Genomic DNA, 24744 nt, shown 5'->3' with positions numbered 1-24744 from the left:
ACGAAGTAGCGACGGACATAGTGACGCACATGTTTTTGAGCACTCGTCATTCAGGTCTCGAGAAAATAGAACAGAAAGCGAAGGCAACAACAAGAACAACAGAGGGTGGAGGATGCGTTGTTTTGCTGAGTAATGCGGGAACAAGCTTCTCCGTATCCTTGGCAAGCATGATATAAGCCGACGATACAGTCTAACTTGGAACTGCTGTGTTACATCGTGCTCGTGCGCTGTAGCTTATGCGAAGGGAGATACTGCTCACAGTACACTTGTGCAATTAGTTGGCTCCTATCTTTTTCTTTTTTATTGTATTTATTGTATTTCTATCCAAGCATTCTTCACTGTATGCTCTCTATGAGGAAACTCGGAATCCAAGCTAAAAAAGCCTTCTCCTGATATCAATGAAGTACATACTAGGCAGGATAATACCCGCCCTCGGCTTATATAAACTTCTGGTCCTTCATTTTCATAATTACATATAAATTGTGCATTCAGTACTTCTATTCAGGCAGTCATCATTGCAGATGTGCGATCCGAAACCTATCAAACTAGAGAATTCAAGGAAGCCTATTTACATAATCTGTGACGAGCAAATAAACGAAGCGCCTAATCAACTGCTGCCTTATTTCGTTTCCGTTCCATTATGCATGACCTTGTTAAACAAATGTTAGAGGTTGAACGTATTTTCTTCGTCCTTTTGATAAATCAGCTTGGCTATATGTATACTTCCTGATTTCACACTCGCAGTGTTATTTATATTAGGCGAATAATTCGACCTACTACCAGATAACTCTAGACACCACCAACATGCTCCAGGGACATATCCACACTCAGCTAAACCCCTGCCTTCATCGGCACTCAAACCTGCGCGTTCTTCTATAATGGATCCCCGATAACCAGGGAATAGAATAGACGGAAACGAACAGGCACATGTCCTCACGTCTCCGAGTAACCCTTCCCATTGGCCGGATGATTAGAATCCCAAGGATGAGAGGGCTATGCGCCGACAACACCGAACAGAGAGACTTAAAGAACTACGACACTCCCGCCGCCTTCTTCTTCCCCCTCCTCCACATCTAACGTGCCACCAGTCTACTTTCCTTCGACAAGCACAAACAAATTTTCCGCCATGTGACCTGTACAACAACCACAAGCTCAAGCTCAAGACAACACAGCGCTCGTGTTGTCGTGTTTGTTCCGTCCTCGTGTTTTTTCCGCGCTGTTTTACCATGGATCAAGCACTGTGGCCACTCTCGCTACCAGGTATGCGGCGCCTACATTGGTAACACAAACACATATTGGACCTACCCACGTGCCACCCAGTCACCCCACTACCTCCAACGCATACCATTACCCACCCAGGTGCCCTATTTTTAGGAGAGCTCGGCCACCTCTTCTGTTGTACTCCGCCCAATGCTGGGTCCATTGTTTGTTGCCCATATCGCTCACGAGTTAAGCGATATGGGCTCCGAGTCTCCGATTCTCCGACTTGAGACAGCGACCCGGACCAGGGTCGGGATCAGTGTCTCTCTCTCTCTCTCTAAGAAGATCACGCCGTAGCCACCGGTGGTTAAAAGGATTCGCGATCTTCAACTAAAGAGTAGATATTAACATTCAGGAGCATTCTTTCGCGGCGGTTTTTTCAGGCGGTTCTTTCGGCGCATTCTGCTAACACTGCCATTTATCGTTCAAATACACATGCTGCTGTCATGACGATATGAATGCCTATAATTAGTTTTTTTTTTTGCTCGCCCTGCTTTGAGAGAATAATTGTCTCAGCTGTTCTCTGATATTATAGAGGTAGTTCTATTGCAGCATAGATTCGAAAATGCACTGGTGGACGCACTTCAGAAGGCACTTCTGCTTACTTTTCATATATGTATGAAAAAAGTGTTAGTATTCTATTCTGAGGCTGGCTGCCGTATTCACTCCGGCTAATTTTGTCTGCACTAGTGAAGCTATAAACACGGCCATATTTATACCGCTATCACTGTACGCTCGAGTGGATACCTGACGGCAAAGCCTACATTCACGATGTTAGGCGCTCACTACCAGTGTCTAGGAAAATACGAAATGATACGGAGCCCACTGATAAATTTACTTCCGCAAAATAGTATAACCAAAATGAGTAGCAACTCTGTACTGAAAAGTTAGCATTTCATTGAGACTATATGTCCCCTCGTTGTGTTTACATCGTGCAGTGGAAGATTCTGTTTAATTTTAATCAGGCTCTAGTTTGCCCTGCATTCCCTATCAGAATGTCCCTAGACTAGTCGAACTGTTGACATTTAGCCTACTAATCCAGATGAGTTAAGCGTGCGTACTTTATGAGAATGTAAAATAATCACCCGGTCTTTTCAATTTTATTCCCAATTTATTTTAACTTTCTTCTTTTAGAGGAAAAGCCCGCTAGAAGAGGCCTTTCCTCGCTTTTTTTGCCCAACTGTGCCTACCCTGTTCCTGTGAGTGGGGCTACTTTTCCGCGCGTTTTAAAATCGGTGCAAAGCGTTCGCCGGAAGAGTGCAGTATTCTTTCGAAGGACACTTTTCTTTTTATATGTCTTTACTGCACATCAAGCTGTTCTTGAATGGCGTCTCTATTGTTCTGTTCAGCAGCTAGCACCTTCCGAGAGACTGTGCTAAGAATAGCAAGACTTGATCGCATAGACAGTCTACCCGTACTGCCAATTTCCAGCAGTATTCGAGAACTTTTATGTCGGTCCGTTAAGCCTCGTTTTTTTTTTCCTTTTCGACACGGCACCCCTACTCTTGTTTCTTTTATTTTTCTTTACCGGCCACCTTTTTAATCTTCTTTGTTTTTGAAACTTTCTCCTGTCTCCCGGTCTTGTCCCGCCTACGTAGTTTTCCTTCTGTCTTCATTTTTACTGTTACCGTGGTGCTATTCCAGTCCTTCCTCGACTGCTGCATTTAGTTTGCTGCATTCTTTTTATATTTTGTTTTTCTGCTCGCTTGCGCGGAGCGAGGTAAGACAACGCTGTCACACGAGAACTTATGCAGCGCAGTGTACTGCAACTACCAGCTTTGTCTGCCTCTTCGTGCGTGCTTGTGTGTGTCCGTGCGTGTGTGTGCGTTCGCACGTCTAGGACAGCCGCCGTGTTCGCACCATTATGCAGCGGCTCAACCAACCTAGCGGCTGCTTCAGCGTATGCCACCTACACAGAAACCTTCTTAACCCCCAAGCTGGCTTCACTGCGTTAATACCCGTAATGAGGCGAAGCCAGTCTCGCTAAGCCAGTAACGCGGAGAGAAGCAGAAAATCGTTGGGAAAAAAAAAAGAATAAAACGGAAGGTGAAAAAAGTGTGACTCATTTGCTCGTCGGGATTAGCAAAGGTTCGCTTGTAGTGATGTAATTTTCGGCGAGAAAGGAGAAAGTAGAGAAAAGACAGGGAATATTGAGGCAGTGGGAGCAATTTCATTTACATCAAGAAAACTTTTTATCTTAATCGACATAAAACTCTGCGAGTACGATGTGATACGGTTCAGAACAGCGCATAAAGCTTTAAATTTAGAATATTAGGAGTAACGTAAAACTTCTGATGCAACGTGCCTTCGCAACACATGAATAGTCTAGGTGTGGGATAATCACGTTCACGTCCACAATGCTTTTAAGAGCGTTAACGATCGTTTTCTAAAGCGTGAATTCATTAGGTGGTAAAAAAGGCTGCCATGATACGCCTATTGGCGATTTATTTTGGCTTTTCTTGTTTTACTTCGTATGACTAGGACGAATCAACTTTTGTAGGTGGTTTATGAGCCCATGAAATATGTCCGCATGACTGTTACCAAAGGTTTCTTATCCCTTATGATTAAAAGCATGTTTTTTCTTCCACATTTCATGGCAAGGATGTTTTAGGGAGACATTTCTTGTCGACGTTTTGCGCCGGGGTCCGGCATATCTCAAGACAGCCTTTCTTGGCTTCTGGAAAGGCCGGGCCTCGGCCGGAATGTCGGAAACAAAAATATATGTCGGTAGAGAAGCCGACGCAGCTTCTCTAACTTCACTCAACCGGTTGTCAACCGCATGCAAATATGTGCACCATTTTTTTTATGCAGCCGAATTTTTCAAACACGGGGCGGCGTTCCTTTCATCACCAGTAAGATTCTCGTTGCTATTTAAGCACGTTTTTTTTTTTATTTTATTTGGTGAGCATTCGTGTTACGTGTCGGAACTCGTAACCCCATTTATGTTTGTTTTGTTTTGTTCAAACCATTGCCTTTCGTTTTGAGAGGGATTATGTGTTCTCCAAACAGTGATGGAACTACTGCATCTACGTTTTTTTTTTACTTTTCTTAATTAAGCCTACTACATCTTCACAATGGAATATGCGCGCCGAAGTGCTTTTTGCATTTCTTCTCTGCCACAGCGCACCCGCCTTAATGAGAAACTACACATGTGGAGTACGAATAATTGGGGCTCATTCTGGAAGCGGAAAAACCTTCCACAGAAGTGCGCATACTAATGAGGACTAGTATTTGGGTCGTAGTAAACGGCAAGAATATTCAGTTCTAATCAGCTACTGTTAGTGTCTAGGCTCCCGTAGCAGGCAGCTTCGAGCAACCCAGCTTTCTGTCAAAGATAACTTTTTTTGCACATATGCGCTCATTTTAAGCTGAGGCTAAGGCTAGCACAGATAAGGCCTCTGAGAACTACTGTACGTGGGCTACAGGCGCGTACAGACGTATTTAATTCCGTTCAACTACAAAATAGTGCGAAGATTCGAAGGAGATGTAAAAACTATGACATACTGTGTTTTTCCTCAATATGACATGAACGCTTATTGGAGTTGAGATTCAATGAACGTTGGTTCGCGTCTGTCTCCCCTATCTCATCTATACCGTAGCAAAGCCCATGCTTTGCTTCGAGAATTACCTATTTCTGGCTATCTCAGTTTGCATCTTGAAACTTGGAAAAAACTACCTAGGCGCAAATAATTTCACAGAGACAAAAAGAGACGAGGAGACAACGGCGCCTGTCCGTTGCCTCCTCGTCTCTTTTTGTCTCTGTGAAATTATTTGCGCCTAGGTAGATTTTTCAAGTTTCAAGATGCAAAAACAACTAGCCCGTCAACATGCCTTACTCAATTTGCATCTATAGAAGAATCAAACAGCCATAGAAACCAAGGAAAACATAGGGAATTATTTTTTTTATTAGTGCTGTTCATCAGTGTGAAATTAATAATGCAATAATTCTATGCGTGAAAGGTAATTCATTACAAAGAAGAAAAACAACCCCATGCGGCCAATGAGATTCGAAAGTAAGACCGCCTTATGTCGCACAGGGGGTCTGCCTCCTCAACTATAGCAGCGGCGCTACGACCTTTCACTTTCGGGGATATTTATTTTGCGCGTAACCTAACCTTGGGAGTGTTCACCAGCGACACCCTCGTACATAGTGGCAGACATATAATATACTGTACTGCCTCAGGTACTACGTAGAACGTGACTGAACGGTGTGGAGGGCAGCCCTGCAAGAACCATTTTTTGCTACCTGTAGCAACAAGACTGCCAGAACCGAGACCCTTGCAATGCGATTGAGCAGACAAGGATAGAGAATTGAAGGGCTTGTTATGACATACATATAAAGGAAGCAAACGGTCACCAAAACCAAGGAAAGCATAGAAGAACTGTTTCTTTTTTAATTTGTAATGTTGATCAATCGAAAGTGAGAACTGCAATCGTTTCATGTTGGACAATTATGCACAGTGTCGTACGTCAAGTGCATTGCGTGCACTGTGCTGTCTGTGTCGTACATGTTCCTTCCTTCATCCATGTCCTTCTTCGCTTAGTTTCCACCTAGCTCAGCTTGCAGTCTCTACGCACTTGTGGTACTTGAAACGAAGTTAAAATAAGCATGTTAAGCAACGCCCGACTGTGTCTGTATTTCGTGGCTTCTAGGAAGTTCTATTGCGTCAGAAGTACTTCCTCATTTCTACAAGTCACAGGAACGTCTAACGCGTATGGTTGTTATTGTTCTATACATGCGTTGACTATGACTCGTCACCAATGTGCACGATTGTGTTGGTGACCCGCAGGCGAGCAGAAAGAGACTTGGCAGGACAACGGCCGACTGCCCCCGTGCTCGCTACGCGTGGCGCTGAGCCGTTACCTGGACATTACGACGCCCGCCTCGCAAGAGCTGCTCAAGTACCTGGCCGCCATGGCCTCCGACGAACGCCAGCAGGAGCAGCTGCAGACGCTGGCAACGGTAGGTTCGCTTGCACAGCGCACCTTTCCCGCGCCACTCACTAAGATGAGTCATTTCGTTTCCTATTCTTAAGGCCCCATCATAGCAACGTGAAGATCGCTCAAGGCACCATTCGCCTTTCTTACTTTCCATGCCTTTGGTTGAGTGCACTACTTTCCGCATGCCTGTTTGTGTTTGGTGGGAAGAGGTTAAGGTGGTATAGTTCGACGACTATGCTGTTCAGGTGTGGCCGTTCGGATACAATATACGTGCACTTGACTTCAGCATACATAGAGACTGCAGTAGCACTATGCAAAAGAGCAAGACTGTATGAAGCAATATTACCAGCAAAAAAAAGAAGACAACTATAAATCACTCGTGCACTACAGCGCCGCTGAAAAATTCAAGCTATTTCTCCGAAGCATACAAGAGCGTAGTAGACTATGTGAAAACTTAAGACGAACGGCAACGCTTTCAGCACATGGATCGCGTAGCAGTTTATGAATGTAAACCTAACGGCGGAGTTTTTTCTTGCTAAGAAAGAAGCCTCAGTGGTATCAAAACAGGCTTTAATTTACCTGGAAAAGAAAATTGGGAAACCACAGTATTGTAGCGTACTGAGAATGCAGTGCTCGTCTTTCGTTGTACTGCACGTGCAGAACCTGGAGAAGTACGAGGACTGGAAGGCACACAAGTTCCCGCACCTGTTGGACCTGCTGGAGGAGTTTCCCTCCGTCCAGCCCACGCCCGAGCTGCTGCTGTGCATGCTGCCGCTCATCCAGCCGCGATTCTACTCCATCAGCTCAGCACCGGAGGCGTATCCGGGACAGATTCACCTGACGGTGGCAGTGGTCACCTACCGGACAGAGAGTGAGACAACTGCACATTTATTTCTTGCACTTGGGTACGGAGAGGACAGTCAGGAAAAACCGTGGGCCACCGAACAACACGTGCGATTTTCGACTATCTTCACAGTTTTTACCAAAAATAATACGCCACAAGGACGGGCGCCCAATGCTGAGAACAAATCGCCTGTTAGGGCGCCTGAAGAGGAGTTGCAGTGCAGCTGGTCGGCTCCTCGGTGTCGTGAGGGTCCCGCTGTACGCAACGAAAATACGAAGCTTCTTGTGTGTGGCACATTTTCTTTTTTTATCGTTGTATGGTTGGAATTCTCATTAATCACTGGTCACCGACTGACAGGCATTCTAGCGTAAAAATTCGTCTTGATTTTTACCCATCGATAAAAATGTGCCACCTACGAGCTTCCCCTTCCACCCCCCCCCCCCCCCCTCCAACACTTCTCTTCACCCTCCTCCGCCCCCCAGAAGCCTCAACCCCCGGCTTCTCCAGCACAGGCAGCAGCGGAATTGCAATATGGCTTAATATGAGGAATAATCATACAATTCGTGTTGCCGCCTTCTGATTCGTGTTCCCGCCTTCATTCCAGATGGCACAGGCAAGAAGCACTACGGTGTGTGCTCCTCGTTCCTGGACACTATTGAACCTGGAGAGGAGATTGCCTGTTTCGTCAGAATGTAAGTACTGCGTGACCCGGCTCATTATAACTCATTTCTCCGCTCTATTTAGCCACTACCTTCGTTGAACCAACACTGCCCCGCGCGAAAGCGTTCTTTGAACAAAGGTACTTATTTTCTGCTCAACTTGGCAACATAGGCAGCCTGGTTTCCAAGAAGGCAGACATTTGAAAGCAACCTGTAATGTACTTCAGTTACTTCTAACTCAAGTAACAAATATATTTGCTCGAGTTACGCAAAACCAACGAGTCGACTGCGAAGTAACGAACAGAGCATACATCGGCAGTGACAACGAGCCTTGCATGCCAGTTCGCTCGGCCAGCTAACCACACGTATCGACAACTGTGTGATGGTGTCAACGCAGTGGTATCCTCGAGTCAATTTTGTTTCGTTACCTCTGTATTTTCCTGCATAGTTTTCACGTAGAACTACTGCTGTTCAAAAGCTAGATTTATACTTTTCTTTTTTTGCAGAGACGCTTTCTTGAAATCAAAAGAACATGCAGTAACTTAAGTCACTTCTTTTTATTCTTCTCCAACTCCAGTGCTCCCAACTTCCACCTGCCTGAGCAGAAGACCGTTCCTGTGGTACTTGTTGGACCAGGGACTGGGATCGCCCCATACAGGAGCTTTTGGCAACGTCGCTATTGTTCCATGCAGGGCGTCTATCAAGAAGGTACGGTGCCCACTCATTCGCGCACGTTGGGAAACCGCTGATCAAAGATATGCCTATGCGCTTATCGCGCAATACTGCTGCTAAGTGGGGATTAGAAAATTAGGATTAGAATTTCGGCCTTTCTGACATTCCCAGCCTGGGCGTCGCCAATTTCTCGCTGGTCTGCTTTTTGCACCTGGCGCTATCAGGCGTTTCCTTGGAGTCGCCTCATTAAAGCTACACCTTTACTGGCCTAGCGGCGCCGATTTCGCAGTGTCTGCACGAGTAACCTTGAACAGGAGGAGCGTAGCTGCGTAAGTAACCACGTGACGTACCACGTGACTCGCAGCAGCTGCGTGGTCCGCTGCGCGCTGTCTATCCAGTGTCTCGCTATGGACGAAGCAATTCACCCAGAGCTGACGTCCTCGAGACAGGGCACTCGCAGACGTCGGGCCGACTCTGATCATCCGGTCGACATTGCCAACCGCGTCCGAGGGATTTATCAATCGATAGGAAGCGTAAACGCGCTGAACGGGCAGCCGAAACTGATGAAGAGCGGGAGCTTCAAAAGCAAACGAAAGGCGCATAAGTGGCCCCCTGGGACAGTGGACATCTGTTACGCTTTAATCTACGTGGCGGTAGTAAAAGATGTGCGCGGCATGAGTTGGCACTGGGAACGTTATGGCAGACGCGGCACTGGAGCTATAGGCCGGCGGCGTTCATTGTGTTGGCGTCGGCGTTGGCAACGTTCAAGACTTCGATGATTTTAAGGACAGGAAACGCCATAACTGGCTCCTTGTGTCTGCGGACGCCTCAATCATGCTTTGAGATACATGGAGGTGGTGAGAGAGAGATGTGGGGTGCAGGCGTTGGCATTGCCAACGTTGTGGTAGACACGTGCCACTGCAGAAGTAGGCCGTAGCGTGATTTCACGCTGGTTATGCAAGCGGTACTTTCGCTTCCATAACTAGGGTAAGCTGAGCTAAGCCCCAGTCATTTTTGCTCGCTAAGCTGCTGGGTACACCTGGCGCAAAGATAACAGAAGTAGTAGCGCCAGGTGTACACAACAGTCTAGCGAGCAAGCAATGTGGCGATGCGCCCCGCCGCGGTGTCTCAGTGATCACGGCGCTCGGCTGCTGAATTTCGATGGAGGCAAAATTTTAGAGGCCCGTGTGCTGTTCGATGTCAGTGCACGTTAAAGAACCCCAGGTGGTCGAAATTTCCGGAGCCCTTCACTACGGCGTCCCTCATAGCCTGAGTCGCTTTGGGACGTTAAACCCTAATAAACCGAACCAAACCAATATGGCGATGCCATGTTTGAAAGGTTTCTGTAGAATAACAGCAGCTGACCCAGGGCACGGCTAATCAGAGGTCAGTGGTGCATTTGCCCTGCGCTGGATATAATCCCACGGCTGGTGATGGCGGCGGTGATGATGATAACGATTATTTATTCTCCCTTTGAAGTCATCATAATCTTCAGCCCAACTAAAAAAATTGGTTATGTTGTAAAGCAACTCAAAAGACGAGGGACCAGAGAAAGACACAGGACAAGCGCTGACTCGCAATTAAAGGCTTTATTTGCTAAAACTATGGTATATAAAGGAGCACTCAAGGGCATGAAAAGTGATGATACAGATAAAACACAACAATATAAGGTGAAAAAGCAAGAGCAATAAAGTGGTGCCTGAACAAGTGCTTACAAGAGCGTGGGAACAATTTAAAGTATGGAAATGGCTTATCATATCTGCCGAAGCATTGTTTAGGGTGCAAGGTAATGAAAAAAAAAAGTGCACAGCATTGTTTAATCAGGCACGTGTACTTTACACCCACAAAGATCAGACAACTTTGAGGCTTTCCATATCGCAAAGGACCACCAGAATTGCATCAGCAAAACATCGGTTTTTCTAAGTGATAAAGAGATTGCGTTCCTTGAGAATGTTTGAAGGTCGCACGCATCTCTGGGTGGTGAACCTATACCAAACTAGCCCAACTCAGTGTTTTGCTAATTACTGCCACTGCAGCACAAAGGCATCTCCCTTATTCCTCGCGTTAACCCTGTCCTGTGTAAGCTGCGGCCGTCTTGTCATTTGCAGTACTTCAACAGTTAAGGCAGAGCTGGCCTGTCAGCGTGCAGGCTGCATAATCAGCGGGTTATCTGTTTGTTTCAAAAGAAAAATAAAAGACAACCTAGCGCTTTTGTGCTATTTTCAGAAGGCAAAAATATTTGCCAGCACTATATCGGCCTCCATTTCTACCATTCTTCGTCCAGCGCATCGCAAAAAATTGCTGTAGTACATACCCAGAATGTTATTTTTTTAGTAAACTATCCGGTGATCAAGCGTCAAAGACTGATAACTACCGAAACTTAGCACCGGGATAGAAGTCCTGCTCCCAGTCTAAAACTGCGCCACGTATTGTTTTTAACTACCTGAATGACTAATGAGCATTGCCAAATGTTCGGAAAATAATGATGCAGTATTCGTCGATTTTCTCTTTTCTTTCGCACTCTGCGCCCAACATAGGCCAGCCGTTCTACGAAGGCCAGATGGACCTCTACTTCGGATGCCGGACCAAGGAGTCCCAGCTGTACGCCGAGGAAGTGCAGACAATGAAGGACGCCGGTGCTCTGAGGAACGTCTTCCTCGCCTTCTCCAGGGTTCCAGGACAGAAGAAGGCATGTACCGTGTTACGTAGGCGCCTGCATTCGGTCCCGTTAGGGCAGATCAGTGTCTACTTTTGCCACGCTATCTCAACGTTACTGCAGCAGGCATGCCTGACGTCAAAGCGCGAGGCCGCTCCCGAGCAGATCACAGCGCTCCGTCAGCTACTACTTTTATATTCCTCTTAAAGAAAGTGTGAAAGCAGTAATTTTCTCTTACTGAACTAATGCACCAGGATGACTCGAATACCGTTAACGCATGTAAGCCTTGTTTCATTTAAGGGCGATGATGGTGGTATTGCAGTGCTACGTCCAAGACCGGCTGCATGAGAAAGCCGAGGAGCTGTACAAGCTGCTCATGAAGGAGAACGGCCACCTGTACGTGTGCGGTGACGTCATCATGGCTGACGGAGTCAACAAGGCGGTCAGGGCCATCCTGCGGGACCAGGGAAACGTCAGTGAGGAGAAGGCTGAAGCTATCATGGACAAGCTCAGGGTTGGTGCCTGTTTCATCAGCACGCATAAGCTTGACGTTCCCGCCTTGGTATATGTGTTATACCATTTCTTTTTTTTTTATTGCCCTTTAATGCACCCAGTGCCGCGCCGACGGGAACGATCGAGTCCCGTTCTCAGTGCATAGCGAAGTCTATGCACGATATTGTAGCATCCAAGGCCGCGCGCGTGTACCTTGGTCACGTTATTGGAAGGCTTATTAAGCTGCAGTACTGACACGACCAGTAGTAATGGCTGCAAATCTAAGCTGCACGACGCGTATCTTGTACCAAGGAGAGTTTTTAAACCCACGGGAACTTCACAGTGCTTCCTGTATAAACCGCAGTTTTGGACGATGGTTAAGATTTGAAAAAACGTTGTCAAGTGAGGTGTTCCGTTGGCAAGTAGATAATCCGCAAGCAGGCGGTTGTATACCCTGTATCCTGGCCAGCTAGAAAATTACATTCCGTAGTCTAACGTTCTGCGGAACGCTGTCTTGTCAGGGTGACTGTGACTTTAGTTTTCTCATTTCTTTTTTTTTTATTTCGCGGACTGCTCGCTGTGCTTTGTCTGTCTGCCTGTATCTGTGACTTTGACTTTGATGTCAGACGCGCGCATATATACATGTGCTGAATGTGTTTGTCGAAGTGTAGTTGAGCGCGATACGAGAACGTATGGTTGCGTTCTGCGCAGTGGAAAAGCGGATATGCTTTGAGAAATGCTTGATTTATTGAAACATATCCTTTATTAAAAGCCCCCATGAGCACATTGCTCAAGGCATCTCTGCGGGCATATACGTGGCCACACAGTTGGCACTACGGCAGCCGAGGCTAGTGCTGATTCGGTCGTCGCCGACTGCCGTACAGCTTGATGCCCGGGCCTTCTGCCACAAATGCTTAAAATACCTGAGAAGTACCGTACGCATGCATCTCCTCGCGTTTGGCTCATTAAAGAGATAGAGAGGAATTTCCGAGCGCGGATCATCAAGCAAGCACACGCGCCGCCCACACGCAAGGCGGGATTGCAGCGCCTTTTATTTCAGTGCGAGCCCTTTACGGTAAAGCTGTAGCATTACAGATACGATACGGAGCTAAATTTGCGCACTACACCCGCTTGCTCTGCATGAACGTTCAACCAACTGATATGCGCTTGTGTGGAGATTACGCGTGCATTCCTTGCCGGCAGCAATAGCCGACTGCCGACAGACTGCAATTGAACGGAACGTATCCCGATTCTTTTCTGATTACAGCCCACAGAAAGTAGTTTGCGAACGTAGAAATCGCAACGATCACAGCAGAATCAGTCACCATGCAGGGTCGATCGTCTGCAGTCATACCAGTCTATTTACTGCGTATTAAACAAACGCGATATTACGAGAGTACGGCGTGTCATTTGATAAGCAACTCAAGAGAAGTTTTTCCCTCCGATGTGATGACGACTGAAAGACGTTAGATCGCGATTGCTCATGGCAATCTTTTGAGGATTTCTCAAAGCTTACACAGCATACAGTGCACCGAAGGCACACGCTAGCGTTGTCTTCGCCGATGATAAAGGGTGCGAGCACGATCAGCTGTTTGTTCTGCGGTAGCCCTTAATAACTTCACGTCGTTGTTTTCGATCCCAAGCAGCCTATTTCTCCCGTACTCGTACGTAGCAACGAGATGCAGCAGGACGCGAAGCTAGGGAGAGCATCTGCCCTCCGTGATCCGTGGCTTTTTCCCGCCGTGATTGCCGGAGGGCCGGTTTTGTTGGACGCCAGCCCATGTGACCATGATGCACTTTCCTGTCAGAGGCGAACTTTCTGTTAGCCAGCGGGCTACCCGAGCGCGGTAAATCGAAGAGGCCCACTGTCTCGGAAAAAAGAGAGGCTATAGATAGGCTTCAGGATCCTTTACAATCTTTTCCCGTAGATAGGATGAAGCATGCCCTTATTCTTGTTCAGCGTGTTGGCCGTCGTCTAGATGATTAGGGCCTAAAATTTGGTCGTGCCGAAATGTTTCTTTCGGTTGCCAAGATTGTCGCCTTAGCCCAGCCTATCTCGAAGCCGGGGGACTGCACGTGTTCTACAATCGCATTCTTTGATGCGCGATTGTTTCTTGTCACTGAAAGTTTCCGATTTCCCCGATTTAGAGGGAGGGACAGTCGTTGCATGGAATTCTATAAACAACATCGGGGAACTTGGCACGTGGTAGCGGTGATTATAGAACCAGTCCCTGTATATCTTAAAATTCAGCCGTAGCGAATATGTTGGCACTAACTGTCACTTCATCACGGGTTTCGTATCATATCGCGGATGAAATACAACGTAGGAGATGCCACGTTGCAGTTCCATAGTCAACCACAGTACACTAAAACCGCAAGTACGCGACAAAAATTCAGCGTATAGAAACCCTTGTCAGCTATTTAGGTGTTCCTGTTCGTAGTGCATATAGCTTTACACTGCATATAATGCATTGTAGGAGTACGGAGAGTTGAGCTAGTTGGTGCATGGCAGGACTGAACAGCGCACAAAGGACGAAGACTTAGAGAAGAAGCGACAAGACACGAGCGCTGTTTCTCTAAGTCTTCGTCCTTTGTGCGCTGTTCAGTCCTGCCATATAATGCATCCTCCATGTTCATGGCAATAATCGAACGCCAAGAACACTCCAGCGTTCGTTGTGTAATCCAGGTGGTATTGTTCCCTCTCTACACTGAGACAGCACTAAAAATGTCCGTGTACTGATACCCCGACCCATGTGAAAAACCCCTAGAGGACAAAACGACGTGCCTTATAATTCACACTGCCGCTTTTGCAGGCAAACATGCATCAGTCTTATCAGTAAACAAATATTCACCTCTTATGTACAAACGATATAATAAAACATTGTGTTGGGGCAGACACCATTGAATTTGGTCAGTAACAATCAAGGCGGAAAGCTGGGCTAGTTGGTGTGTCATCGTTAATTAAAAGACTGGCGCAATAAAACTAGGACAAAGACATAGGGCGCTCGTCCTGTCTCCTTCTATGTTTTTGTCCTAGCTTTATTGAGCTAGTCTTTTAATTAACGATGGTAAGTAACAGGTCGTACCCTTTATCTCATTTATTAATACGGCTTTCTTTAAACTTTCATGAATGGCTCTTAGAGGGTACCGAAAAGTATCACCGGTCGCGTGTTTTAACCTTTAGTACCCTGAAAGTGGGCGGTCGTTTTCCCACTGTACATTGAGACAGCACACGTGTGGCGTACGTAGGAGGAGAACCGGATCCACGAGGACATCTTCGGTGTCACCCTGCGCACCGAGGAAGCAACGAGAAAAAGCCGGGAGGACGCCAAGCGGAGGAGCACGCACAAGTGACACTCGCTGGCCAGCCTGCCCGACTCCTTTGGCTCGCTCACTTTCTCAAGGCTCAGGGCCCTCCTCACCAACTGCACTCACAATGCGCCGGGACACAACGCGAAATGACGACACCTTCTTTGCATCCCTTTTCGGCGCCGGAGGCACGGAGCGTAGGCTCCCGTCCCGCGCCCCTCCGGTCGCTCCATCCATACCCTTTTTTTCTGCCTTTTCCTTGCGTCACACTAAGCATCCTAACAGTCCCGATGGTGCTGCCTTGTCCTGTAACCAATCAATCTTACCGTGCCATGCCCTTTGGTGCACGAGGCACACACGAATACGTTATTAAACTTAGGTTTTAGTCGTAACGTTGTTTAGTCATGCTCTTGAACGTGACGACCCAGTATCCACAGTGTCGCCTGATTCGGCTGTGGCGCCATTTCGTCAATGCTCCGAACAAAACGAACAAACGAGAAAACTTCACGCGAGCAAAAGAGCAACAGCTCTAGGATTAAGTGTCAGGGCAGGGGCATTTAGCTCATGCTTCCGGTTTCACTGATCGTCAGTAGCGCAAGCAGTTGTTAAGAAACTGACTACAGGAGACCGCTGAACCTTCTGCTTTCACGAGTCGAAACAGGCGTCGTGCCCACGCACAAAACCATGTTCTGCACCTTGGCACGCGCAGGAACCTCAAAGACAACCAAAGGCTCAAATGGGCTCACCAAGCTTGTATGGAGACCAACCATTTTTTCTCTGCCTGCATGAGAGGAAACGTGAAGATTTGACATGTCACGCATGTAATACGCGGTCATATTTTGGTTGTACTTGTGCAGAAAGCGGCACAGGTTGCATATATCCATAGGGTCATGTTCGCACGGTGCAACGCATAAACGTGTCGTCGTTGTTGTCGGGAAGCTGAGCCGGTTCAGCAAAAACGTGTGCAGCAGTGTTAAATGCCCTGCTGCTCACTTGCAGTTCGTAACAACACCCGTTTTATGGTACGCAGAACCTGTATAATAAGACCGCTTCTCATCGTGTTGTGTGTGGAGGTTTCGGCTACTTGGATTGTATTTTTGAACCAGTCGTTCGTGTGAAGTCTGGTCAAGATATGGTTTTGCGTTGATTGTTGAACGGAACTGGTATCATGCATCAGTGCAGTTTCATGCACTTGTGTGAGACTGCGCGTAAGCAGGCGTCGCTCGGTAATAGACATTTCTTGTCATTGCGAAGACGCTTCGACTCTGTGCCGTCAAGTGTAAGCTGTTTCACCTACTGCAGCTGTGAGCGCCTCTAAGGTGTACTTTCACATTGTTTGCATGCATAATCGAATCCCTCTGTCACCTTCTCTTCACTGCATGAATGTGCCTAACTACACTTGTGAACCGACTTTATCAGTTTGCTTACTAAATAACAGAGTGTGATAGACTGATCACTAAGGTGCACAAATGGAGCTGATTTATTTAACCACCAGTTGTTCATCGTCGCAGGTTTACGAGGTACACACTCGGGGACATGGCTGAAAAGCTAACATACATTTAATCATTAGTCTCGGAGTGAATCTTCAAAGAAAGCCCCAACTTCAAGTACTAATCTCTGAAAGGGACTCTAGTGAAGTTGCGGTATGCCTGCGATGTTAAAGCAGGCCGCTTCACAAATACTGTCCAGGAAGAATTTTTCCAATCCGCTTTGTAGAAGCTGAGTTATCTGTAGTCAAAATTTGGATTTTCCTCTCGTCACTTTTTTCATGTTGGAAAGTGGGTGCTCCTCCGCCCCCCCCCCCCCCCCCCCCCCCTCGGAGATCCGCTGCTTATTGGCCGCGGCTATGGTAGCTGCCTGACGTCTAAAAGAATCTAACCAACAGCCATCTCTGAACTTGTATACGCAGGTGCGAGCGACGGAGGATGGTGCGAGCATGAAAAAGTCTCCGAGAAGGGCTCGTCAACTTTCGCGCGTGATTGTGGGTTCTCTGCTGCGTGTAGGAGTGTATTATTTGGCTCAGGTGTTCATGACAGCCCATTACCGTGATTAAGCGAGTTGATGTGCTCTCCTCGGAAGGTGTTTCAGAGCCCCTTTAAGGTCTTAATCCATGGTCACAAAGATGCTCCTTGAACAAACGGAGATATCAGTGCTATGCGAAATCTATCGCACTCTGTCGACTTCCTTAGGAGGGCTGGAGTCTATCATAGTAGTGTCTGTACTTAATATTCTGATGGCTCTTTATGAGCAATGTTTATTTTGCCAGCGTGTCGGAGCCCACACATTCCGAAAAAGAAAGAAGAAAACTACTTGTGAGGCGACTGCATTACTCTCACTGTGGCCAGTACACCCACTACGCCACCCTAAATGATATTCACAGCTTCCTGCTTTTATAGGTGCAGTCGAGTATCTCGTTCAGCCGCTCAGATAGTACGAGATAGTACGTCGCACAGTTGGCGGGTACCTAACAGCTTGACAGGCTCAAAGTTCACAGCAGAAATGAACACGATGGCTTGACGCATTACTTCCATGCCAAGCTATATTTCCCCGACACCCTCCCAAAACCTCGCAGTTTGCGCTTCCTGGTCAGCGTTACTAACAACCGTAGTAGTTAGAAGAAGAATGATCGAAAATCTTCACGGAACGAACCAACGTAATGTTATTGCATGACTATCACGATTTACTTCGATTAAATCAAACACGCGAAATTCGGCGTCCCATCAAGTCCGGAAGAGTTGCACGACACCAAACAGCCATGCCTAATGCTGGGGTTAAAGTGCATTCAGTGTTATACATGCAGCAGCCGCAGTGGATGTATTATTGGATCTACGCTTTAGGAGCTTCAGGCCTGCCGTAAGTGCTTCACTTCAGGTCTAAACAACAAGTCTTGGGGCCTATAGAGACTCTGAACGAAGGGTGTACTTTGCCCTCTTCCTGCTAGACCTTTATAACCGAGCAGACATTTCCGCTCGTTGTAAGGACATGTGCTCGAAGGCAGTCCACTCGCTCATGGCCTTGGTCCCAATCTCCGACATGGCGAAAGAACCACTATCTCTAGGCTGCTTATCTATGGAGAGCATTTTATGCGTCGTGGGAAACCCGATGCTTCGATACATTTAGGCAAAAGAAAAATATACAAATCTGTCCAATCTGCCCAGTAGATACCTACTATCTCTTTCAAGCCTACGTCATGCGTTGGTCGCGGTCTTTCCGTTTGGCTCTGCAGCGTAGAAAACGTCACCTCACGATGTAAATTTTACTCTTTCTCAAGAGCGTTTCAGCAACCTACTCGGAAGTCTTGCTCATTTCCTACAGAGGCAAATACAGGACCGCTTAGGCAGTTGTGTCAAGGCATGACCATAGAATGCGCTCACACTGACTTCTTAGTGCTTGGGAGTTTTGGAGTCTTTTCTCTTTCTTTTTTTGTAAACGGGGCAACCACTTAGGAAGCACTGTTAAGAGTTGCATGACCACGGGGTAATCATAGCTTACTATCGCGTGACAAATGTAGTACGCTTTGCCGCGGCACCTTTCCAGTGTGTATACGCGGGTATCGTATCGCCAGCAGATGAACTTAGAGCAGGATATGCTTATTATTTCCCAAGATATTGCGAGCATCCTGCGACACCCTTTCGAACATAAGCCGTACTCCGCACAACAGAGAAGGAACGCGCAGAGCTGGCAACGCATATAGTATGTATGCCCATTGTCTGCGGAGGCGCACTGTTTACGCAGACATTGCAAACAGTGACGTTGCTGACACTGTGGTATAGCTTACACTGACGTCACTCATTACGTCGTCATTGCGTCGCCAGCGTCGGGATGATAAGCGCAAGCTCGTCAGAAAGTAAAAGAAAAAAAAAACCGCTCTCGAGCGACGATCTCCGGGTGCCTCTAAGAGGCTCTCGAGTTCTCGCCAAACAGGCCAGTGTACAAGGACTGTCTGCACAGAATCTAGGCCACCTCTTCTTTCTCCGTGGTTGTTAGTGCTGTCGTTTGTTCACTACCTGTACGCACACAACGCTGTCAGATGCAAAGAGGCTTACAACGGATGCAACCCCCTAGCGTGGCGCTCTGCGATGACTGTCTGTCAGCCCGGGTCGCAGGCGGCGTTGTCACGCGCCGGCCTTCCAGGCCTAATTGCGAAGTCCCCGAGACAATTCAGGCGCGTCGCACGCTCCTTATCACGCGATTAAAGTTGAGCGCTCAGCTGCTGCGAACGGCGTATATATACATGCAGAGCAGCTGCGTCCTACTCTGCACTACGTGCTCCCGGTTCTTTTTACTATATACGTGTGTCAACGCTCGCCTACGTACACCCTTCTCTAAGTCCCGCTACGCAGTTTTTCCATTCCACAGTCTCTCTGTCGGACTAAGCTCCTGCCGAGTCCAAGTATACGTTGTTAACTGCTGCTACGCCGCTGTGCTTTACTCAGTCCGACTTCCCTTCCTTAAGCGACGCTTGTAAAAAGGGCTGCCCCAGACCGAATCCTCCTTGCCCCGTTTTCCTCTCCCTCTCAGCTTGCAGTGACCTCCTTCGTCGGCCTAAACGAACGCGCGCGTTTGGCAGTAATGTTTGTGGAGAGCTTTGTGTGTATGTGTGCATGTGTATGTGAAACGGTCGCCCGGAAGTGGAAGGGCGTGTGAGAGAGAGAAATCCTTGTGCTCCGTACAGAGGTGCAGCATTTTACAGAGCATTTATGTGTACAAAAGAGTCTTGCTTGATGTCACCCCTAACCTATATCCTTTCCCGAGGAGAGTGTTTAATGTTGTTCGAGATAACGCGTCCGCACCTCGGTGTTGACGATGAGGGAGTTCAAACAAAAGGGGCCGCAGACGTCATCACTCCTTTTGTGAGGAGCGCCTGTAGCGTCGCTATCCTCGCTACTTTGGGGGGGAAAGTTTCGCGTATTGCGCCATCTCTTGCCCCAGATTAGAGCAGCTTTTGAACGGCCAGTGAGCACTGAGATCCTCAGATAATGCTCCTCACCAGGTGCCGCTGCAACGCAAGGTTGCTCTGAGTACCACGACAGACTACCGTGAATAGAGAAAATAAGCACTCAGTGCACGTGCAGCTTGTATTTTGGCAACTACGCTCTTCTCCAACAACTTCCTTTTAACTTACTGATTCTTGTTGATGTAATAGGTGTCCACGAACAAATACAGTTCCCTCTGTCATATATTACGCTTTGATCACAAGAAGATTGCAGCATTACACGTAGGACTGACTACACCTGTGCTGTTTGGGAGGTGCAATACGGGTGAGAGTATTTTTGACTGTTGTTCAGCATACGTGCGTAATTTTGCGAGAAAAGTTGAAAGAAAAATAAATGGGTAAAAAAAGGAAGGAACGACATTCGAGGACCCATCGCGCAGATCAGCGTCCTCTTTTTTTCACATTCTTCAGTGTAGACCAGTGCGTAATTGTCATAGTCTTCTATCATGACCACTTGCCTTCGCTTTTTCTATCCCGCCGCCCGAAAGCCTTATGTTTCGATAGATTTCTTTTTTCCGCGCTTGTAGGCGTTTGTCGCTGCTGTCACTTAGTGTAATCTCTGCCGCTTGTAGCGTCGCCGTTCGGTTATCAACGCATTTGTACATAGCAAAAAACTTGTGACGCCGAGCTGGCGGATTTCGTCAGCAGCGCGGGTATGCAGTTCGTAACGCGTGGTCTCTCTTCTGCTACGACCACGACCGTGGTGTGTAACCTCCCTGTCCTCCGGCACAAATGTTCTACCTTGTAGCCCCCTTGGGGCTTTACCGGCTCAAACACCTGTTTTTCCACACCTGCCGACGCATAAGCGCTGCCAAACGGTCTCATTTGTTCAAACTGTCTCTTTCGTGTCATTTAAACTTGATTGTCGCCTCTGTTAATAGCCTGACAGAGCTTATTTCGGATCCTTTAATTGTGTCGTAGTTTCTGTCCACAGTGCTCTGACTACGTGTTTCGTTTTAATTACCGCTGTAGGTTACGATGGAAAAAGAAATGCATACTCTTTGGGACATTAGAGGCAGGCTCTAAGCAAGCTTTCGAAGGAACCAAATTTTGCTTAAAGCACGCGAGACAGTCTCAAACGTCAAGAAACTACGAGTTAGCGCAGTGATTTGCTCCTTGACAAGTTCCTTTATTTCTGTCTATCTCACTGACTAGTTTCGCTCTGTAAGGTTGTCAAAGCTTTCAGTTTTTATTTTTGTCATTGTGTGATGCGTCGGGAAAGTCTGTACGTGATGTAAATGGTGCGACAGAGTACTAACAAAAAGGAGAACGAGTAGATTGGAGAACAAGACGGTATCAGCGACAGGCTAATTCACTTTTCTGTCTTCCCTCGATCTATTTTCTTTAATTTGTCTGTCTAACCTAACACGGGGTAAATCGCTTTTTTAGAATGTTCAATAAGAACGTTAAAACAGAGTTTATCGTGCCTAAGCCGCTTACTTGAACGCGACGCCACTTATTTCATCATGTCTTTGTACATCTTAAATGTGAGCATGTCATTTCAATGGTACCGTTTACTGACGAGCATAAACATCCCACCAAAACTGCGTTTGAAAGCATTTTATGACCCGCTTGAAACGACCTGATGACCTTTACAAGATAGTCAATATTCATGAAGGCCATGCTAAAGTTGTTTCTGCATATTCGTAGCACAAGGCGTATTACTAACCCCGTTAGAACATAGGCAGAGAATTCGTAATTCTTCTCTTTCTTCAGCGCTTTTTTTTTTTCGTTTTGAACCTAATAGTTTTTTTTTTTAAACAAACTGAAGTCATAGGCTGGTTCTATTGCACTAAGCTTCACTAAAACTTGTTCTGCTTCATTTTATGGTAATGTTATTAGGAACTGTGTTGCAGCAGTTGTTTTCACCTTCCACTTGCTTGGAAATACTGTTATCGTTCTCAGTGTAGAACACTGTGGTGGATGTAATCATAGCAGATCGTTTTGTTGTTGCAACAGTTAAGTTTGAGCACAACACTTTTGGAAGGTGTTTGAAGTATTGCGATCATTTCGTTAGCAGCAGTTTTCTTACGTTCCGTATTCTTTCATAGCTATAATAGTATAGCCAGTAGTAGAAGCAAGGGTATATAGATTAGCAGGTAATTGTAATAAATTTAAGTGCCTTGCTCTACTTAATCTCTTAGCATCATTAGCAAGCTATTAGATCCATATCAAAAACATTTACAGTGACAGCCTGTTACGCAGTCTCGTTACATAGTCTAACGCTGTTGTTAGCTCTAGAAATTAAAATATCGCTTGTGAAGGAAACGTTATTCACCAGGGTGTCTCTAACTACTTCGCTGCCTCGTTCGTTTTCATGACACCACTTAGAGCACGCGAACACTAAATTGCCTTTAGGCCCGATCATGTGCTGAAGGTTCACATGCTGTGCCGCATATATGAACCAGCATATGCTGAACGTATACAGTATGTGTTCAGCATACAAAGCAGTCTATTTATATGTGGAAGCTTTGCGGTTACCTTCAAAACAAGAGCCTCCGAAGTTGGCCGCTTCGACTGTCGTGGCGCTGTTGTGCAGCTGCGCATCTGAGCAGCTGTCTGCATAAGTCCTGTGCCCGACATGGAAAGAGAAGTCAACTAAGGAGTTAATCCTTTTTGTTTTTATTTTCCTGCGTCGAGATTATCTTCTCCTAAATCATATCGAAGTTGAACGGAATTAGATATAGCAACAGCGCAGTGTTAAGTTTCTGCGACGCAAGAACACGCGTAGATATTTTAGCCATGGTTGTTTGTATGTCGCTTGACATGCTGCGTGCTATGACGGAGAGAGTTTTCATGCGTTGTCGAATCGGTACAGTTTCTCGTTGTTAGTGTGTGGTGCTAAACTATACTTAAGGTAATACTACTGCAGTGAAACATCTCGGTGGCGTGCTTTCCTGCAAGAAAGCTGTATATGATATCCCCTTCATGTTATTTCTTTGCGACTTCCTTGTGTGTGTACGGGTGACCTAAGGACGGTTTAAATGAATCTGGAAGGGCTTAACTACGGGATGACGAGAGAGTTGAATGCTTTTACTTGCCAGTCTCGGTTTCTTCCTCTTTTCTGCTTTAAACTGACAAACAAACTTTTTTCTGCTGGAAAAAACAACTAGATCATCTCAGGTGTGTTTAACATGCTGAGTGCCTGTGATGTTGCCGATGTATCTGAATTAGTTCGAGCAACTCGAGCGAGATGAAATTCGAAGCCTTGGCAGTCCTGAAACCAACTTGTTTTGGAACAGGCTTTCGTGGTGCACTAACTATTTTTTATAGCTAAGGTTATTCTAAGTGCCGTTTTCCACCGTGGCTAGCTAAACGCAGACGTCTTTTGCCTCAATCATCTGTACGTTCAATCACAGACGTGCTCTTTGGGTTTTGATCGCGTTATATCGCTACATGGGGAACAAAAAAATAGCAAATATAAGACGAATTCCGCGACATAGAGTCGGCTGAAGACGTAACTGAACCTGAAAGTTAAGCAACTGATCTTTTTGTTGATCCGAAATTGTTGCCCGTTGGATTTATTTAACATTTTTTAACATTTGGTGCATGATGCCCTCCACATCCTCCGCATCCGCTGCCACTTTTTAATTAGCCTCTCAGCTTTGCAAAAGCTAGCACTGCTGTCATCCAATCAAGCCCTAATACATAAGAGTTCTCGCACATCAGGACGTTCAGTGATTGGCTGGTGTATATCATGAGCTATCCCGATTGGACATAAGGTCTCAGGCGAGCGCCAATGAGGCGCTGCCGCGCTTGGCAGCGAGCAGCTTCATCGCCTGCTCTCTGTCTATTGACTAATATTGGCTGTAGCTCTGACAACGGTGCGTGCTTTAAGTGAATCAGAATGCGCAGTTTTGAGCTTTGACGAAACGTCTTCAAGACCCACAGCTTTCTTTAGAGTCCTATTGTGGGGCCCGTATGGCCCCCCTGAAGACTGAAAAATCTTAAAGGGTTATTCCGGGCGCTCTCGTCACGTTGCATAGATTTAACGCTTTAAGGGTGCCAGAAGCTTCCCACTACACAGCTTAAACGCCAATAATATGGTCTGAGGGCTTTTGACGGAGTTGTACGTCTTTTTGTCTTTTGTGCCAAAACGTTCTGCGCACGCACGATGCTTAATTTCGTCGAAGCAATTGCGCTGTACAAGATATTCGTCAAGCGCGTCCTTCAGTCACTTCACAATTGTCGCTGCATTGTTGAGTTGCTTGAGCATCGTTTTCTCTAACTCTCCTGGCATGTACTGAAGTGATCACAGAATGCAGCCGTTTGCCGTTAACTAACCTCAACTGTCGTATTGGTTTGTTAGAGCCTGCTCAAAAAAAAGTTTTGTATTCGCAGTTGTATGCTGTAAACCGCCCCTTTAAAGTATATTGGCTTTCAGTAAACTTAGTCTTTTATGGGTGACTAACGCGTTTGTTTGTTTTGGGGTAAATGTATAGTCACTGCTTCCGGGATACCGCTGAATGACATTCCGCTTCTTTTTTTTATTTTTATTTCCTGCTGGTCTTACTTATTTTTTGTTATGAACAATTAGTTTTTGCCAAGCAAGTGCGTCGGCTTCCACCTCAGCGAGCGCCGTCGTCGCTAAGATGTTTGTTGAGACGTTGGCCTTTGAACCTTGACCCCTGCCTGTACAGAGAGCCATGTGACAATGTTCGGACCTTCGAAGATTTTATCTCGCCGATATCTGTGGACAAACTGTGTATCGATCAACCACCAAGCTTGTATATCACCTTGAGCTTTGGTTGCTTCTCTTACTGTTATGAGATAACCAACTGTACGAAATGTAGCTACGGCTTCCTATACATATTACTATGAAAAAAAATTATACATACATCTATAAATACTATACATAATATACATAAATCTACACATGAATAAAATATCTTTCCTTCTGTACTGGTGGTTCTGG

General features: G+C 46.5%; 1 protein-coding gene and 1 long non-coding RNA gene across 5 annotated transcripts in view; both read left to right on the top strand.

The window, feature by feature from the left end:
* Positions 1-15225, top strand: part of Nos (Nitric oxide synthase) — a 317570-nt gene extending 302345 nt beyond the window's left edge. For all 4 annotated transcript variants that reach the window (XM_089574123.1, XM_089574124.1, XM_089574125.1 and 1 more), the window contains 7 exons: positions 6051-6223; positions 6862-7072; positions 7650-7737; positions 8282-8412; positions 10914-11065; positions 11355-11546; positions 14774-15225. In XM_089574123.1, coding sequence (XP_089430249.1) covers positions 6051-6223; positions 6862-7072; positions 7650-7737; positions 8282-8412; positions 10914-11065; positions 11355-11546; positions 14774-14878 — 1052 coding nt within the window. In that variant the 3' untranslated portion in view covers positions 14879-15225. The remainder of the gene's footprint in view (positions 1-6050; positions 6224-6861; positions 7073-7649; positions 7738-8281; positions 8413-10913; positions 11066-11354; positions 11547-14773) is intronic.
* Positions 15226-18545: 3320 nt separating this feature from the next.
* On the top strand, positions 18546-24731 carry LOC149364135 (uncharacterized). Its single transcript, XR_016289149.1, has 2 exons — positions 18546-20094; positions 24367-24731. It is a non-coding gene; the product is annotated as an uncharacterized LOC149364135 (long non-coding RNA).
* Positions 24732-24744: the final 13 nt, after the last annotated feature.

This window comes from Amblyomma mixtum, chromosome 2 (assembly GCF_055824585.1).
Source record: "Amblyomma mixtum isolate Tamu chromosome 2, ASM5582458v1, whole genome shotgun sequence".
NCBI classification, from domain to species: domain Eukaryota; kingdom Metazoa; phylum Arthropoda; class Arachnida; order Ixodida; family Ixodidae; genus Amblyomma; species Amblyomma mixtum.
Note: the sequence above shows the minus strand (reverse complement) of the source record. Positions and strands in the feature narration are given on the sequence as shown.